This window comes from Centroberyx affinis, unplaced genomic scaffold, assembly GCF_046629955.1.
Source record: "Centroberyx affinis isolate AG114_WGS23_722 - 3 ecotype Tasmania unplaced genomic scaffold, CSIRO-AGI_Caff_v1 ptg004885l_1, whole genome shotgun sequence".
NCBI classification, from domain to species: domain Eukaryota; kingdom Metazoa; phylum Chordata; class Actinopteri; order Beryciformes; family Berycidae; genus Centroberyx; species Centroberyx affinis.
The window spans coordinates 31,783-51,846 of NW_027282392.1; the positions used below are offsets into that span (position 1 = coordinate 31,783).

Here is a 20,064-nt window from a genome sequence, read left to right on the forward strand (position 1 = left end):
TAATGTGTTTTATAGTTTTTCAATCCATTACAGGATCTTTCTCTCAGCCCCTAAAGCACCAAAACCTTTTAATTTAACCCGGAGCCTGCTGTCATTTACCTTCTACTCACTGTCTTCCCCTTGGCAGGATTCATTCTAAATCGCTTATTTAATCAAGTAGATAGAAAGATAGAGAGATATTAGAAGATAAGACGAAACTATTTATCGCTGTGGGAAAATTAGGTCGGTGCAGCAGCAAATGGGATTAAAGGGAGTTATAGGATCCAGCAGGAAAAAGAAAAAAAGACATTGGGAATATAATATCCACACAGTAATATAATAGATGATCTGGTATGAACTTGTCTCTCTCTCTCTCTCTCTCTCTCTCTCTCTCTCTCTCTCTCTCTCTGCAGTGGAGGTGGAGGGATATGGATACAGGAACCAGCGCAAGTTCTCCGAAGACATCGACTGGTCGTACGCAGGTGAGGGAAGAGAGTCGGCTCTCTGACGAGTCTCAGTACACAGCGGCTCATACCTGTCAATGTTCGGCTTTGAAAATAAGGGAGATTTTCCGGGACCCCCACCTGACCATAATTTTTACATTATGAAAGGTGTTTCCTCTCTCGGGTCCAGAGATCTAATGACCAGGTGCCTTCACTGCCTGTCCTGCTGTAATCTCAGAGCAAAAAGGATTGGGTTAACTAGTTCAACAAATGGATGTTTCCCAACATACTTCTAGTCAGGAATGGGAAAATAGTCTCCCAAGTTAAATAGTCTATGGATCTAACCGAAACAACTCGATTGGGCCAATTAGGATTCTGTGTAACTGTAAAAATAAAAAAGGGAAATACGGGAGATTTACGGGGAAAATTATCAAACGGGATCACAGCAGGAAAGGAGGTGAAAATACCAGAGAAACCCAGGAAAATGGGAGAGTTGACAGATCTGCAGTGGCTGCTGTCTCCTCCTGCTGCTTCATCCTGTTCAGGTCACACACAGTTCAGTTATTAAGGAGAGTGAAACATTCTGCTGTTGTCCAGACAGGACTGATGACGATGATGAGTTCAGTTCAGCTGAAGCCTGCGTCTGTTCTGTAGAAGCTAGCGGTGAACACAGAGACGACGGTCCGACTGAAAGAGAAACAGAGTTCACCTGGGGGAGCGTTGGGATGACTGGAGGTTTCCAGATCAGTTTCTGATTGAGTTTATACTGTAGAGTCTGTTTCTTCGTTATGAGCAAAGCTTCCTGTTCCTCTGCCTCACTGCCATGTTGACGCTCAGAACAAACCAACACACACACACACACACACACACACACATCTATCAGCAATAATAAAGTCAGCCGGTTAGCAGGTCTTGGTGCTGGGTGGAGTCAGGTCAGGGTCAGAGGGTCAGGAGATGGTTCATCGCCTCCTGACTCTTCAGGTGTGTGTTGGAGAGTGTTTGCTTTCCCCTGATGCATTTCTGTTCTGCTTCATATCAAAACTAATGCTGTGTGCTGATGCTGTGTGTGTGCGTGTCTGTGTGTGTTTATACGGTGTATGTGTGTGTGTATGTGTGTGTTGATGCTGTGTGTGTGTGTGTGTGTGTTGATGCTGTGTGTGTGTGTGTGTGTGTGTGTGTTGATGCTGTGTGTGTGTGTGTGTGTGTGACCTGTTGTCTAAAGCTCCACAGGCGCTGAGGAGAGACTTTAATGTTCCTGCTTTGATGTGAATGAATAGATACTGACCTGAGAGCAGCGTGTGAAGTGTGTGTGTTTACATGTGTTTACGTGTGTGTATGTCTGTTTACGTGTGTGTGTGTGTGTGTGTGTGTGTGTGTGTGTGTGTGTGTGTGGGTGCACTCTACTTCAAAGAACAGGCTCATTGATTGTAAATGAAAGTGGAGTTTGTTTGAGTTTGAGTGTTTGTGTGTCAGATGAACATAACGGTTTGAAGCGTTCTCTTCATCTGAGCGACTCGTCTTCTAGACCAGAGGTTCTCAACCTGGGGGTCAGGACCCACCAGGGGGTCGTGAGATGGGATAGGAAAAAACAAACTTACTATCATGTTTATTTTTTCTGATTTTTCTCAAATTTTTGCTTTTTTCTTGTGAAATACTGTATAGTTTTATACTGAATAATGAATCAAATCATCATCAGTCATTCTGTGGTTGAGGTCAGAGAGGCGGGGCTTGAGACGGGAAGGCTGCTGGTTAAAATCCTGGAATCTGGATTCAGAAAATTAGGAAAAATGTCTTAGATTATTTTTGTGCGACCCTGCTGGGTGCGTTCCTGATAAACTGAAGCTTAAAGGAATAGTTCACCCAAAAATGAAAATTCTGTCATCATCTCCTCTCCCTCATGCCAAATGAAACTCAGGTGAAATGTGTTAGTCCATATAACACACAGGGAGGCTGCAGCACAACTTGGTAGCAGCCTTCTCCAAAACAACTGAAGTCAATGGGGACCTGTTCTTTAGAGCTCCAAAACAAAAACAGCCAAACAATCACACTGTGAATAGAAAGACCTATACACCATTATTTGTTGCAAATCAATCAGCTGTAGTTCAGATTTGCACTAAATGATGGTGTAAATATACTGTAGGTCTTTTTGGAACTCTGAAGAACTGGTCCCCACTGACTTCAGTTGTTTTGGAGAAGGCTGCTATGGAGTTGTGCTGCAGCCTCCCTGTGTGTTATATGGACAAACTTCACCTGTGTTTCAACTGGCATGAGGGGGAGGAGATGATGGCTGTCCTGTTTACCTGCTGCTAACCTGACTGAGTGACTCCACTGTCCAGGCAGCCACACACTCAGTAGCTAGATGGAAGCTGGCAGTAAACTGCTGATGTTTCAGAGAACCAGAGATCGGGATAAAATGTTTATGTTTTCGGGTTGTCCATCCGTCTGTCCGTCCCGTTCTCATGAACGTGATATCTCAGGAACGCCTGGAGGGAATTTCTTCAAATTTGGCACAAACGTCCACTTGGACTCAAGGATGAACTGATTACAATTTGGTGGTCAAAGGTCAAAGGTCAAGGTCACTGTGACCTCACAAAATAAGTTTTTTGCCCATAACTCAAGAATTCATACTCTAATTATGACAAAATTTCACACGAATGTCTAATAGGATAAAATGATAAAGTGATGACATTTTATATCCAAAAGTTCAAAGGTCAACTTCACTGTGACATCATAATGTTTTGCTTACCACTGTAGCTGAGAAAACCATCTTGGGTCATTCTACAAAAACGGTGGAAGTGCTGTCACTTACTTTTGCAGACACCAAAATCCTTTAAGTTGACCTAATAATCACATTAATTATATATCTTCAATAAATAAAGACTGTCCTTGCAATGATAAAACAAAGTTTATTGGCGGAGGCATACAGCCGTGAGGCGGTTATTTCTAGTTACATTTGTTGGAGGTTCAGTCCACAACAGAAACTTTTCAGCGTGTTTTCAATCTGTTTAAACAGTGTGGTTTGGTCTCAGATAAGCTCACTGACTCCCATACGGACCATACTCTTCAATATGGACGACCGTCTTCTTTTCCCCAGACGGGGGCGTGGCCCTGGCTGAGCTCGCCGGAGGACGAGGTGCCGCTCGAAGTTTCCAGCATCACTGACGGATGGATTTCCTCTCGTTCAGCCCAGACATATTTCTTAGATTGAAAATAAGCCGATATTTGCTCATGAAAATGTTAAATGTCAAAACGTCCGTGCACAGCCTCTTGTAACGAGGTGCTGGTCGGTCACAGGAATACAAAACAATCCATATAAAGAAATGATCCAGCAGCACTGTGAGGCTTTGCTGAAAATCACATCACATCTTTATTTTTCTTACGGCATTTACAAATCGTCTTATAAAAGGAGCGAACAGTGTGTTTCACTTCCTCAGGTTCCCTTATTGATTGCACCAATAATACATCACAGGCTCGGGTCCAAATGGCATGAGTTGAATCCACATCACATGATCACACTGTCAAGTACAATGAACCTATAGGCCTATATGTTACTGAGGGGATCTTGTGTGTGTGGGTTTGTGCGTCCACAGCTAACCTCCAGCAGACCTCCAGCTAACCTCCAGCAGACCTCCAGCAGCTCTCCTCAGCAGCGTCTTCTTTAGAAACCGCTGTGATTTTCTGGTGTCGGTCACATGAAAATCTTCTGAGAAATCTGAGAATTACTAACGGCCAATTTAAAAATATCATTTAGGAAAACATTCAGGCGTTGCAGCCCTTCTCCTCAGAATCATCTGAATCTTGTCCAATTTTACCCCCATGGTCTCATTTTAGGATTTGCATGTGAATATGCCCCTCCCCCCCCCCTCCTCCCCTCCCCCCTCCTCCCCTCCCCCCTCTTCCTCCCTCATTACCAGCGATGCATTTGATCTTCCTGAATCAGAAGAGGCTTTTGGCATGCTGGCTTGGTATTGTGTGGAGAGAGCATGGCATGGCGGAGGTGAAAACCTTTTCTCCTCAGCTCTCGTTTCTTATCCCCTTCATCCTCTGTCATCATCATCATCATCATTCTGGAGTCACAGGAATATTTGTATTGACCTCTGACCCTTCACCTCCTTACTTTTTGCACCTGAAAAAAAAAATGACTTGACTGAACGTTAGAACGGGAAAGATGCTGATTGAAGTGATTTAACATAGGAATCCTGACGGGGTGTGTGTGTGTGTGTGTGTGTGTGTGTGTGTGTGAATGAATGAATGAATAAAATGTATTTGCATGCCTTGTCTTGCGACCCGTCCCTTTTAGAATTATAAGACACAAGCAACATAATTAAATACAATCATGAGCCAGAAATATAATAAAAATCAGATATATGTTCTCTTTATGCGCTTTATCCCGTGCTTTCTCTAGATAGCCGGCAAATGCGACTATCCAAGAGCCATTTGTGTGTGTGTGTGTGTGTGTGTGTCTGTGTGTGTGTGTGTGTGTGTGTGTGTGTGTGTGTTATGTCATTTCCATTCTGTGTCTCTCCCTCCTCCCCCACCCTATCATCCTCTCACTGTCTTATGTCTTCCCTCATCCCCCCATCCCTGCCAGCCTGAATCTGGGTGAAGCGGTGTGTGTGTGTGTGTGTGTGTGTGTGTGTGGGAGGGGGGGGGGGGGGGGGGGGGGGGGGGGGGGGGGGTGCTGGCACTCACAATGAGGCTGTTATCGGGCCCAGTGGATGAGAAGGAGGATGGGGGGGGGGGCAGATACAGGGTATTGTTCCCCCGGCCTGTTGCCCCGATGCCTAAGCCGCCCTGCTGATACCCCGACTCTTCTACCACTTGACTTGGGTTCTGGTGACTTGGGACTTGACTCTGACTTGTACTCTGATGACTTGAAAAGGTTTCTAAAGTCTTGACTTGAGATCTTGTGTTTGTGTAAATGACTTAGATTGAAAGTGATGAGATTTGTTCCAGCAGACGACTGAATTTAAATTCTGTTTTCTGAATTTGTATGGAATGATTGAATTTATTGAAGTTGAAACTGATTATAGAAATCAAACTCATGATGCTCTTACCGAGTTTTTATCCTATTAAAACCATATTGCATTGAAAAGTCCTAGATATTTAGTTTTCTTTAAGATATTAAATTGATACTGGACTCTTGATTTGTTCTGACTTGACTTGCTGTTCTACATTTAGACTTGAGACTTGACATTAATGACATGGACTGGACTTTCCTCGCTCTGAGCTGTGCTTCCTTTCATCCTTATTTCCTTGCTTCCTAAACCTCACTGGCAAGCAGTGGTGGAAAGTAACTAAGTACATTTACTCAAGTACTGTACTTAAGTACAATTTTGAGATACTTGTACTTTACTTGAGTATTTCCATTTGATGCTACTTTATACTTCCACTCCACTACATTTCAGAGGGAAATATTGTACTTTCTACTCCACTACATTTATTTGACAGCTTTAGTTACTTTTCAGATGGAGATTTGACACAATGGATAATATAACAAGCTTTTAAAATACAACACATTGTTAAAGATGAAACCAGTGGTTTCCAACCTTTTTGGCTTTTGACGTCTTACAGAAAGCAGTGTGTAGTCGGGTCACATTTCAGATGTCTATGAGTTGTTAACAGCTCCACCAAATAGTGATTTTTCCCTCTAAACCTCACATGGTTTCATTTCAATAAATGTTCAAATGATCCAATATTTCAGCAAAAATCAAAGATTAGAGAAAAAGTCCAAAAACTGAAAACAGATTTGTGTATCAGAACTTTGTTTTTTCTTCTTTCCTCTCCCATTAATCATCTCACGACCCCTCAGATTTATCTGGTGACCCTTCGGAGGGGCCCGACCCCCTAGGTTGGGAACCGCTGGACTAATCTAGCTAACTGTATATAAAGTAGTTCAAACTAGCTCCACCTCCAGCAGCTACAACAGTAACATGCTGCTTACACACTGATGCTTCAGTATTAATAATCTAATGATGTCATATATAATAAAATATCAGTCAGAGGGACCAAACCACTACTTTTACTTTAATACTTTAACTACATTTTGCTGCTAATACTTATGTACTTTTACTTAAGTAGGATTTTTCATGCAGGACTTTTACTTGTAATGGAGTATTTTTTACATTGCTGTATTGGTACTTTTACTTCAGTAAAGGATCAGAGTACTTCTTCCACCACTGAGCAAGATAAGACAGAAAATCTTCTCCTGTCAGCCTGCTGTCCAGCTCAGTATGAACAGACTCTCCGCTCCTTTTCAACTGGAAGAAAAGGAGCTTAAACACACTGTATGTTTGCTTTTCCTAGCTTTTATCTCCAGTGTGCTCATCGCATTTACGGTAAATGAGTCACACGGACGCACTAAACGCCCCGCAGGCGGTTCGAGGACGGATTACTCCAACAACAGCAGTGGGAGAATGGTGTTTTTTTCCTGGGGGCGGTGTGCGATGTGTTCAGGCAGGAAAACACACGACCGGTTAGAGATTTATGAGGTGGAGTCTGAGTCTGAGTTCATCCTGGGAGTAATCACCTGAGTCCCGGCCTGCAGGAGGGACGCCGCCGGCCTCACACTGCATTCCTTACTTTTACATTTTGAGGCGTTTCAGTTGATGCTCTTATCCAGAATGACAGGTGCAACAGTCGGATACGCTTCAGTTCCTAGATTGCCAACATTACAAGCCACCAAATAGTAAGGAAGTCAAGGGTCAGAGCCGTGAGCCTGCTCTACTGAAATGTGGTGAAATGATCATCATCTCTTAAAATGCAAATATGTTCACAGTGCAGGAAAAGAGAGAGAAATCTGTTTCTCCAGCTGGAACAACCCGGTCTCACGGCAATTTGTGAAATAGTCATGAAATTTAATCTATTGATTCGTGTTCATGGACACGATTTTTCCATTTTTCCGTGACACTCAGCACAACTTTCAAACTAATGTGTTTCAGTTGGAAGTATCTTTCGTGCCTGCAACATGTTTTTTTTTTCTGTCAGTCGGGACTCAGGAAGTAGTGTGACATTGAAATAAACGGTGGTCAGTCAGGGCGTTGTGGTCGGGGGGGCGGATGGGCGTATATATTCTTTCTTTGATGCCGATGACTGGGGTTTGATTCCCAGCATGTTCAAAGTACATTTCAACCGTAAGCCACATTTAAATTTTTAACAAACATTTTTCATATTTAACCATGACCAAACCATTTCTCTAATCTTAACCAAGTTGTTTTAGTTGCCTAAACATAACCGTAACACAAGTAGTTTTATTTGCCAAAACTTATGTTTTCAAATTCGTGGTGGAGGAACGTAATTCAGGTCGTGTTCATTTCACGAAAAAATGGCAAAATCGTGTCCATGTACACGAATCAACAGATAAAAATTTTGTGACCTTTTCACGAACTGCTGTGAGACCGTGTTGGCAGGAAGGATCAGCTGGAGGAGACAGGACTAGACACAGGAACAGGTGGAAATGTCCAGTCCAGTTCCTGCTGTTGGACCAGAATCCTTTACTGGCCGTGGAACCTGATCTGAACTGGATTCTGTTAGAAACATGGAGGCTGAGCTTCACAGTTTGTGCTTGTTGACAGCAGATGGGATGGATCTGATATTTGTGTCTCTGGTATGATTGTTTATGGTGGAGGATGGCTAGGGAAAGACATAAGAGCCAGGGAGAAAAAAGTAAAAGTTTTTAAAAAGTTTTTTTTCTTTGCATCCCTGGTATCATGTTGTGGAGTGGGACAGAAAAGCCGTACTTGCCAGCCAAGGACTTAGTTTACCTTTACTGTCATTTAAAAAAATATATCTAAAATCGTAATTTTCTTAAAAGAAGTGAAGAAATCTGTCAGTGAGGTTTGATCATTTCTCTTGTTTCCAATGCAAATCAACTTGTTTCAAGAATTCAGTAGAATCAAGAGTCATTTTCTTGACAGCAGTGCAGTGATCTGCTTTATTCTGACTGGTTTCAACAGACTGACTCTCTGTTCTAGAAAACTCCTGAATGAAGCTGCATTGGAAACAAGTGGAGTTATCTCTCCTCACTGCAGAATGTTTCTCTTGGTTTAAGAAAAATATGATCTGAAGGCTGAATATGACACTAGATGACTCGTTCAGATGGATTTGTGTGTGTGTGCTTTTTTCTTTTTTCTGATAAATCATTTTATAAGTTTAGGTGGCAGATTTTTCAAATGGTGAATCTCTGATGTTGAAATGAAACTCGCAAAATTCACCCTGTCCTCTTCGTAGGTTGGCCGTGTTTTTAGCCATGAGCGTGAGCAAAACAGATGAGATGGCAAAGTGTGTGTGTGTGTGTGTGTGTGTGTGTGTTTGTGTGAGTCAGCCTGCCATTGACATGCTAATAGCAGTCCTGACCCAGAAGCCTGTCTGACCTGGTTCAGGCTCTTTGTCCTCTGGCAGAAGATTCCTCCCATATGTGAAGCTGCAGATCGCAGCCTGTCTGAAGCACCTGAGCAGCATCCAGCGGCTCTCCTGCACACCGACACACCAGCTGGCCCACACACACACACCGAGACACATAATTACCACTGTGCTGGAAAATAGCTTGAAACATTTGCAGAATAATGAGGAGTGCACTTTACTCTGAGCACTTGAGTCATTTGAGTCTAATTTTGAGTCGTCTCTTTCAACAAGGAAGAAGTTTGACAGAACAGACTCAAAGTCTGCGTTCGCGCTACAGGCCTTAAAGGAATAGTTCACCCAAAAATGAAAATTCTGTCATTATCTACTCACCGTCATGCCAGTTGAAACTCAGGTTGAGTTTGTTAGTCCATAAAACAATCCTGGAGCTTCCGAGCACGACTTCCAAAAACAGCTGAAGTCTTTTCTTTAGAGTTCTGAAAAGATAAAAAAAAGAACAAAAAATATTGATAAAATGACTCCATGCAGCTCTTGAAGCATAATCCAAGTCTGCTGAAGCCAAGTAAGTGGAAAAGACTGATATTTACGCCATTATTTAGCGCAAATCGCTCAATTCCGATTTCTTGCTCAGATCAGATTTTTTCGTCTTACCTTCATGTTTGAAAAGTGACTGACATCAGTTTGACCGGACCTCTACTGTGAGGTCCGGTCAAGTTTATTTAAAAGGGATCACATACAATAATAAAAATAAACCTCCAAGAAGTCTGATGCATTGTACATCATGCATATGAGATATAACTAAACAGCTAATTTTCATCCCCAGTCTCTGGGCAGGTGAACAAAAGTACAATATAAAAACCCACATGAACTCTGATCTGAGCGCTCAGACTCGGGTCGCACTGCAGTTTACCAGATTTGTATCAGATCTAGGAGCAGATACCAATATGTTGCCCAAATATGATCTAAAACTAGAAGGGCACTCAGAGAGCACAGACCTCCGCCAAGGTTCGTGCTATAATTGCTTGTTCGTGAGTCGGATCCGGATCCGCTCCAAAATTTAATGGGTTCTTCCTTGGCCCATGCTACACCCTTCCACCAAGTTTCATGAAAATCGGGCCAGTAGTTTTCCCGTAATCCTGCTAACGGACAAACAAACAAACAAACAAACAAACGGCACCAAAAACATAACCTCCTTGGCGGAGTTAAAGATCAGATTCCAGGTGTTTTTTGTTGTTCACACGGCTCTGAAAGAATCAGATCTGTGTCACATTGTAGGCAAAAAAAAACAAAAAACACTTTCGGGCCACTTAAACCTGTAGTGTGAACGCAGCCAAATTACAGCCAGAAAGCCAGAAAGCCAGGCTGAGCAGAAGCACATGTGATCTGCAGGTCAAAGGTCAGATGGTGCACATGAGAAATCCACCAAGGTGACGCCCACTCTTACAACATGACTGATAAAATATTAAATTAAAACAAATGTCTCTACTTTTTAAAGGACAGTGAGTAAGTTCTTGATAAAATACAGATCATCCTTTTGGAGACTGGATCCTATTTTAGTGATACTGAATGACAAACTTCTGCTAATGATTTTGTTTTTCCAAAATGGATTCACAGCATTTTGAAAAGGAATTCTTTTAATCTTAACAACTATTGACTTCTTGAGCTGCAGCTCCGCCCCCTTCTTTCTTACAACTTTAATCTGATTGGTTGAATATGTTTTATCATTGTCTCTGCATCCCAAAAAAATCACTCTGAGATAAAACCAAAATATAATTTAAGATATACTGTAATTTTGGGTGTTTTTATAGTTATTGTTATAATGGGAACACAAACATTCAATTTACGTACAACATTTAAATCTTTTTATCTTTCTAGTTATCCCTCTAGATGTGAATGGGTCTTCAGATGCAGGATGGCAGTTTCCGAGCTTCTATCTGCTGAAATGTGACTGTTGGCAGTTACATGTCACTCTGACTGAAGACAGTAACTGTGAGCAGATGTTAACAAATCCATATAAAGTTATTACACAGGCTGCAGTCAAAAGCTTCAGGAAATATGAGCAGAGCAGGCAGTTCTCCAGTCTGACTTCACATTACTGTTCCAATAAAAAGCGAAACAAAAAGCCGACATGTAGAGCGAGGCTGTAGATCAACCTGACGTGAACATGAGCTGAGGATGGATCTGATTGGAGGTTTGAGTTGAAACTGACCCAGCAGTGAAGGATGGACTCCTCTGGGTTTGTGTTCCTGGCTCTAACTCTCTCCATACTGTATTTCTTCCATCCATCATGTCAGCCGTGTGGTCTCTCCCTCTTTCTAACCCTCTTTGAAAACAAAGAGGAAACATGCACAGTCTTTGGTTTAGCAGAAGGCTGCAGGCTGTATTTTTGGAAGGTCTGGTTGAACAAAAGTTGTAAGAGAGGGAGAAACATTTTGTGCTGGTATCTAGCGGAGCCAAAGTGCAGCAGAACAGCTGGAGGTGGTTAGCTTGTTAGCTTGGTGGCTTATTAGCCTGTAAGCTAGCCCTCCCAGAGCAGCACACCTGCAGCTGGTCAGAGAGAGAAGTCTGGACTCCAGGCTTCCCACAGCTTGAAGGGAGAAGGGAAAGATTAAAAAGGACGAGGGGGTTTGACAGCACTGACTGGTGGAAACACAAAGAGAAATTCCCAGAGTGTTTGTTTCCAAAGCAATCGTTGTGGAAGCAGGAGTTTCTCAAATGCTGCGTTTGTTTCACATCTAATTTACTGTAAATCTGGGAAAAACCCTGTGAAGACCAGCACTGACTCTCAGCCACTATAATGACTATCTGTGAATGAAATAGTGCCTAACATTAGTCAACCAGCTCTTGAATCAAGTCTGTTTGTGTCAGCTGTGGCCACCGGCCCCTGACAGGTGCTCAGCACCATGTGGCTCTGATAGGCTAGGTAGCATCTCTAGGTAGGAAGTCAAAAGTTTCCAGTTGAACGGTCTCGTTCGGGTCGGACACAGAGGAAACGTCCTTTAAACTCTGCCAAAAGACCAGTGGCACTAACTTGAATGATCTTGGCCATGTTTATCGAGTTAGAGCCACTCAGAGGGCAAAGGTCATTCTGGCAGACCCTCATCACCCTCTTCATGCTGAGTTTCGACTCCTGCCATCAGGGAGGAGGGACACTTTCCCTAGGAGGGCCAAATCCAACAGATATTTGAGATCATTTGTCCCGTCAGCTGTTGGGTTTTTAAACAAGCTGTAGGCCTAGCTGCTATTGCACACACACTTTAACAAAGGACAGATGGACTGTTAGTGCTTTATATCTCATTGCAACTTTATTATGATGACATCTACTGTATGTTATATGTATTTATGTCTTTTATTTATTTATTTTATGTTGTGTATTGGTTGTGTTGACTACTGTTTGCAAACCAAATTGCCCCTCTGGGACAATAAAGGCTGGTTTTGGCTGATTTTGAAGGAAGCGTACAGTGGTTAACTCCAGTCACATGACCCTGCCTATAGTGACAGTATTTATTTCTCTGCTATCTACAGTCAAACCTTATTAGGAAGCTTCCTTCCCATTGAGACAGAGCCGCCGTCTTTATCTGATCCACCACTGGAAAGAGATCCAAACTAAGTGATGAAGTATTTCAGCTGAGGAGGGAGTGGCTGATATCATACCAGCAGTATCTGTTCTTCTAATGACAGGGATTATCTTGAAGATTGCGCTTTAGTTACATGAATCAGTTTAGTTACGTAAAATGCTTTTGTACAGTATAACACTGTATCCCAACACTTTCCACCCTCTCTCTGCCTGCCAGGAACGCTAAACCAAAACAACTGGGCCAAGAAGTTTCCGTCCTGCAGCAACGCCAAGCAGTCGCCCATCAACATCGAGGAGGACCTGGCCCAGGTGAAGCTGCAGTACCAGAAGCTGAGGTTCGACGGCTGGGAGGCGCCGACCTCCGACGGGACGACCATCAAGAACGACGGGAAGACGGGTGAGAAGCCGCTGATCGCCTCCTAATGTGAAGATGGGAGGAGGACCGTGATGTTTAGATGCATCTGTCCAGCCTTCTACCATTCCAACAGTCACTTCCTTTCCTTCCTTCCTTCTCTTCCCCTCCCTGCTCCCTTTGTCCCTTCCTTCCTTCCTTTCTATCTATCCCAAAGTGTTGACTTACAATGACAGTTTGGCCCAGATAGATAATGAAAGATAAGACTGTTTCACATCGAGTGGCGTGCCTATTGTAAAGGATCCAGTTACCAGTTTCTAGTTTGAGAGAGTTGAGGTCCTTTTATATATTTCCTCTCTCTAAGTGGCATGAAACACAATAGCCTACAGTGAGCATTCAGGCTAATTGTTAAGTGAAACTGTAGACTAGAGGGATCCTGCCGCGCCTCAGGAGGCTCTGAACAGGTCCGGAGCTTCTTAGCAACGGGACTCTCCGCAAAATAATAAGCACACTGTTGTATTTGTTGTTTGGTAGCCAACGGCACCAAAGGCAAGTATTTACTGAGTTGTTTAGTGGACAGTTTGAACAGGAGTGAGGCCCGCGGCACCTGGTAAAAGGCACAGGCCAGGGTTCCTACACAGGTCTGGAAAGTCTGGAAAAGTATTAAAAATGAATTTGATCATTTCCAGGTCTTGAATAGTTTGGGAATTTGAAAAAATGTCTGGAAAAGTATGGAAAATGTTGCGGTTCAGGTCCGATACACACATAATTCTAGCTTTTATGTTGTTGTAGAGCCACTTTAGAGCTGCAACGATTAATCGATTAATCGATTAGTTGTCAACTATTAAATTAATCGCCAACTATTTTGATAATTGATTAATCAGTTTGAGTAATTTTTTAAGAAAAATAAGTCAAAATTCTCTGATTCCAGCTTCTTAAATGTGAATATTTTCTGGTTTCTTTCCTCCTCTATGACAGTAAACTGAATATCTTTGGGTTGTGGACAAAACAAGACATTTGAGGACGTCATCTTGGGCTTTGGGAAACACTGATCCACATTTTTCACCATTTTCTGACATTTTATAGAACAAACAACTAATCGATTAATCAAGAAAATAATCGACAGATTAATCGACAATGAAAATAATCATTAGTTGCAGCCCTAACTCACTTTGAGTCCACAGTTTTTGTTGATGTGCAGAATAATGTTCAGATAGAGGGACGCTCTTATTACCCAGCCGCTGTCAGCATGCATTATATCAAATAAAGACCAAAATCAAATCCAGTCAAGAACATATTGTCTGGGAAAAATATGGAATTTTAAAATGGAAAGCGTGTAGGAACCCTGCCAATCATCTCACATATTCTGATATTTGTGGCTGTGAAGAACAATCTTCATCTATCTATCTACAGTGATATGACCTAGTTAGCAGGGGCAAGATGTCTATCTGCGTAAATCATATTGAACACCAGACAAAATCTTCAAAACAAATCAAGGTCTGGAAAAAGTATGGAATTTTTTAATTGAAAATGTGTAGGAACCCTGACAGGCTGCCGGCCGCACAGGAGCTTTATCCTTCACTCTGAGTGTCAGGAGGTTATTTACCACAAAGAGAAGATTTCACTTCAGGAAAGAGGTGGTAGCTGCAGCGTGAGGATCGGTTCATGACTTAGAAATAGAGCAAACAGACAGTTCAGCTCTACTGAACCTTCATCAGAGTCAGGGACAGACGGAGCCAATGAGAACGTCCTCAGTGGCTGGCTTCAATCAAGTCCTCTGGTGGAGAGGAAAGGGTCAGTGTTGTGACACCGCAGAAACAGATGTGCAAAATAAACTGAGCAAAAATATAAAAGCAACATGCAACAATTTTCAGGATTTTACTTGGTTACTGTTCATATGAGAAAATCATTTGAGAGAAACTCTGGGCAAAGGAGAAATGCTCAGTAACAGTGATGTAAACAAACTTGTACAGAAGATTAGAGAAAAATAATTTATGGAAAATTAATGAGATACTTTAATTTGGGAAACATGGGACCAAAACTTTACATGTTGCATTCATATTTTTGTTCATACAAATACAAATACACACAAATACACAAATACAAAATAAACAAAATGCCAGTCACAAAGAAAGATAATAAGTTGCAGTTTACAATAATTATCCCTGGATTTGACAAAGCAACATTGAAATGTCAGTCTGTTTGCACTGCAGCTCTTTCTAGAAGCATTAATCTTATATTTGCTGTGAATTGCTCAGTGTTTCAGTCAAGACCATTTCAATCAGGATCAAAACAAGACAGTAACAGTATTAAAGACCTTTTGATGTAGCTTTATCAGTAATTAAATACAATAACAGTCTCTTTTCCACTTAGTATGAGGTCTTAGTATAAAACACAGGTATAGAACAGTATATAACGGAGAGCTGTGTGGTTGATATTGTGGTTGATGCTTATCATTTTTTACTTTTTCGGGAACAGATTTAAAGGTGCTGTGTGTGTGTATCGTTTTAACATCAATAAATCATTTCATCAGTTTAGAGATATTAGTGTAATTACCGTAAACAGAAGATTTCCTCTGCATTGTGAGCTGCCAGCTCAGATCTGGAGGGAAATCTGCTGGATTGCTTTACGGCACAAAACAGGAAGTGTTTTTACTTTGCAACTCATCCACAACTTTACTCCAGTTCTACTGTTTCAACTGCAGAGTTTCAAGTTGACGTTAGCTGAGTGCTGATTGGCTGTTAGTGACTCTCATTCTTCTTCTGACTCTTCAAAAACAAATAACACAAGGGGGAGGGGGGCAAGTTGCAACATCCTCTTTGGACAGGAAGCAACGGGATTTATGGGAAATGTAGTCTTACTTTGGGAAACACAAAATGCTGCATGTAGCAGAAGCAGCTGCAGGTCCTGAAGGCCTGGTCCAAGTCTGTGAACAGCTGCTTTTGGTGTAAAACAACAAATTAAAGCAAATGATGGCAGCTAGTTTTTTAAAGTAAATAACTGCAGTTCTTAAGACAAAATGCCAACACTTTTCAGATTGAATCCTCAATATTTTAGAGATACTGAAATACCTTTGGATGTACCACAGTTTGGAAATGATCTCTTCAATGTTACTGGTTTTCACATATAAGATTCAAGATTCACGATTCAATACTTCATTGCCATATCAACAGAGTTGATTGGAATTTGTCTTAGTGAGCTCACTTAAACACAGACAAGCACATAGAACCGCTCACTTAAAAAACACATAATACATTCAAAAAAGAAAGTATAAAACAGATAGATAACACCCAAGCCATAAAATAATCATAAAAGCATGAAACAAATGGGTAGAATAAAATAAACTCCAACACATAAGAACACCATGGTTAAAACACATTAGCACCTGTAGGGGAATTAGCAGCAACATCAAACGACCCACTAGATAAAGTGCTTCAAGTGCATAAGTAAGTGCATAATAAAAAAATAAAATAAAAAAAATCGGTCTTATTGCACAGTTATTTAGTTTAGAGTGTTAAGGAGGTGGACAGCTTCTGGATATGTGCTATTCTGGAATCTAGATGTTCTGGTCTTAACACTTCTAAGTAATAATAATGTACCTAAATATAATGTACCTCGGTGTGTCTGTCTGTGTCTTGTCTCTCCTCAGTGGCGGTGAATGTAGACGGAGAGTTCTACCTCAGCGGAGGAGGACTGAGGTCAAAGTTCAAGGTGGGGCGGATCACCTTCCACTGGGGGCGCTGCAACGCCTCGCTAGAGGGCTCCGAGCACAGTCTGGACGGGGTCAAATACCCGCTGGAGGTAAGACTGCTTAGAGTCTGATGTTAGACGCATTATAAATCACTCTGTTTAAGAGCAGCAACTAACTGCCTTAAAGGGGGGGGGGGGGGGGGGGTATCCTAGGATGTGGCAATTCTTAGTATTTCTGGTGATTTTGGTTCTTGGAGGTGTGAAGTAATCACAGTAAAAAAAAATCATGTTACTCTGCCGTTTCCCCACAGTCACCAACTATAAAACTCGCCCCCTTGTACAAGCCAGTCAGATTTTGCTCCAGTGTCTATGTAGACACTGGACTGTCTGAAATTGACCAATCAGCGCTAAGAGGAGGGCGGGCCTTCTTGAATGGCCAGCCAATCAGAGCAGTAGTCATTAGCATAAGAAGCTGCTTATGTAAAACAACCTATTTCCTTGTAGGTGGGAAACAAACACTGTGAACAAGTGAATAGCTAAAGCTATAACTAAACGATTTTTACTGAAAAAAACTTAACAGATGTATTTTATAGACACCAGTTAATTATATAAAATTGCTGAAAAAGAAAAAGATACCCCTCCTTTAAATGTAAAAGGCAGCGTGTGGAGAGAGTACAAGAGTGTCCTACTCAAGTAGAAGCACTGTTACCTTGCTGATATTTTTCTTAAGTAGAAGTCAAAGTACTGGTGTAAAAATGTCCTTCAGTAAAAGTAAAAAGTGTGTGATTCAAAATGTCCTCAGAGTAAAAGTTCCTGAGTTCCTCTTTAGAACAGAGAACGTTGTCAGCTGTGATCTTTTCCATGTGATTCTAACAGGAGAGAGGACAGAGTTCACACTGGATTCTTTTCACTGGAAACATTAGAAATGAGAAAATAAAGAGCAGAAACAAAGTAAAGTCAGATTCCTCTTCTCACTGTGAATGGATCCACAGTTTGTCAGTTTATGTTGCTGATGGAGAGACACACAATCTGTTCTGTGATGGATGGATTTAAGATGGACTGAAGGACAAAACTGCAGGAGAGATGGACTGAAGGGAAAGTCAAATTACTGACTTGAGTAACTTGAGTAAATGTAATTAGTTACTTGTAATGTAATGTAATGTAAAGACTCATTGGACTTGCTGATGTGTGTGTTTCTCTCCTCCAGATGCAGATCTACTGTTACGAAGCGCATCGCTTTGACTCTTTAGACAAAGCCATCCAGGAGGGAGGCAGGATCACAGCGCTCGCCGTGCTGTTTGAGGTGTGTGTGTGTATGTCTGTGTGTGTGTGTGTGTGTGTGTGTGTGTGTGTGTTCTGGGTCAGGATCAGGACTGGGCTTTGAAAGTGGTTTGGTGTTAGCTGGTTTCCTTCCTGCTGCTGTGTGAAGTCACGTTGCCTCCGGCTGCGTTGGCGTGTCTGAGCCGTCAGAGGCTCGAACCTCAGCTGAGCGTCAGATCTGTGTGTGTGTGTGTGTGTGTGTGTGTGTGTGTGTGTGTGTGTGTGTGTGTGTGTGTGTGTGTGTGTGTGTGTGTGTGTTGGAGGACTGTGTGGAGAGCCTGGTGGGAAATCACCTGCTGCCAACAGACAAACGGTGGTAAATGTTGTTTCTCTGCTCTGTCAGCCGCTCTGGCAGGGAACCAGGCCGGAGTCTGGTTCAGTCAGATCCAGCAGAGTTCTGCTGTCAGCTGGAGAAAACGAGTACCATGAACCTGCTGAGACTCGGTTTGACTCGAATGTCGTCCTAGTCCTGATCTCCAGACTGAACATCCATCTGGTTAGATCAGTGATTCTCAACCTTTTTCATATCAAGGACCCCTAGTTTAGTCCACATTAGAGCCACGGACCCCCATTTGATGAGATTTTGTCTCCTGGACCCAAATCTGAGAATATTTTTATTGTCAGATATGATTTTGTACAGAATTCCATGACTATCTGTATTGTAGGTAGAGAGATAACAGAGAAACTATGATCAGAACAGTCATTCTTCTACATTCTCTAACTGTGTTAACTTCTTGTAAATTAAATAATGGTGAAGTTTAACAATTCATCAGTTTGCTGGGGACCCCCTGGAACCCCCTCAAGGACCCCTGGTGGTCCCCGGACCCCACGTTGAGAACCACTGGGTTAGATGATGGATGATAGATGATTTCCTTTAGTCTCGTTAGCCGTTTTCCGTGTGTGGGGGGGGGGGGTTGATTTTCTCCAAACCAATCACTAGTGACCGACGTATCTGAACCAATCACTAGTGACTGTCGTATCGGCCGCTCTGACATCACTTCAGTCACATGATGCTGCAGCCAGTCAGCCTCTACATGGTTAGCAGACATTTACCAACTGACCAAGAATGACCTAATATTGTTTTTGCAAAGAAAGACAATCTGTTGGTTAAGGAGATTTCAACAAATCTATTCTGCTGAAACACCAATGAAAAACCGTCGCACGAACGGTTCAAACTTTAGTCCCGCCCACAAAGGCTCTGATTGGCTCGATTGTGTCTCAGAGCGAGAACAAGCCGCTGACGAGGGAAACAGCAGACTCTCTGAAGAGTGGAGGAGACTCAGGAGTCTGGAAGCAGGTTAATGTTGTGTGTTGTGTGTTGTGTGTGGGAGGCGATACAGGTCTTGACTGCCTTGACTGCACTGACATGGCCTCCTGAGTTAAATTTGTTAAATAAGAGGAAATGCAGCCTGTTGTTTGGGCAAAAGAAGAAGATGGAGCGTTGTTGTTTTGTTTTATTTTAATTAGAGCGTCAGAAACAACGGAGCTCAGGCAGGAGCCTCCGAGACTAAAGGCTGAAATGCCAAAACAAGATCAGGTTCAGTTCCTAGATCACCGACACAGCAAACAGCCAAAAGGAAGGAGGTCAAAGGTCAGGGCCATTAGTGCCATTACAATATTACTGTGGCCCACAGAACTGTCATGTCAGAGTGAATGCTGGGAAAATAAATTAGTAAGAGCTGAAGAGAGAGATGTAACAGATATTGTTTAAAGAGCAAGTAAAGTGAGTAGAGAGGGAAAATCATTCAGTCTGTACCTGCCTGCTTACATGATACATAATAATACTGAGGATGGATTTCGGTATTGTGACCTGAGGAATTCTTTGTTTGAAAAAATGCAAGAGAAAAATTTCAAAAATTCAGATTCAGGTCTTGTGAAGGTGATTTGTTAAAATGGCTTTCAAATAACAAGTTTATATTTTGGAAAAGAAGACAAAAGTACCTGAAGTATGTGTAAATACTGTAATCATATGGATATAAAGCTTGGTTTGTTGACTCTATGGGTCGACTTGTTGGACTGTATGTGATGTCCTGTGTGGGCTGGGCTCCTAACTGGTGCATGACACTTAAATAAATCAGAACAAAACAATATATACATACATACATATTTTACGAATTATTTATTAATCTGCATGGGGAAGTTAGTGAATGAAGGGGAGGGAAGATTTTTCCATCAAAGAAACACACCTACTTCAGTTTCTGTGTTTGGGTTTGTTGAACAGATTTTCCCCCACATGATTTCCACCCCCCCTCCTGCCCCTCCTTAAAGGGGGTGGGGGGGGACGGGGGGGGTTGGCGGGGGGGGGGCATCATGGTGGAACTGATTACCCAGCATCAGCCATC

At 42.2% G+C, this 20,064-nt stretch overlaps 1 protein-coding gene across 1 annotated transcript; it reads left to right on the forward strand.

The window, feature by feature from the left end:
* Window positions 1-392: 392 nt before the first annotated feature.
* LOC139666216 (receptor-type tyrosine-protein phosphatase zeta-like) lies at window positions 393-18,189 on the forward strand (the record flags this gene model as incomplete). Its single annotated transcript, XM_071545342.1, has 5 exons — window positions 393-461; window positions 12,578-12,757; window positions 16,362-16,513; window positions 17,610-17,707; window positions 18,066-18,189. Coding segments are annotated over 5 exons (623 nt in total), but the record flags the coding sequence as incomplete, so codon positions are not given.
* Window positions 18,190-20,064: the final 1,875 nt, after the last annotated feature.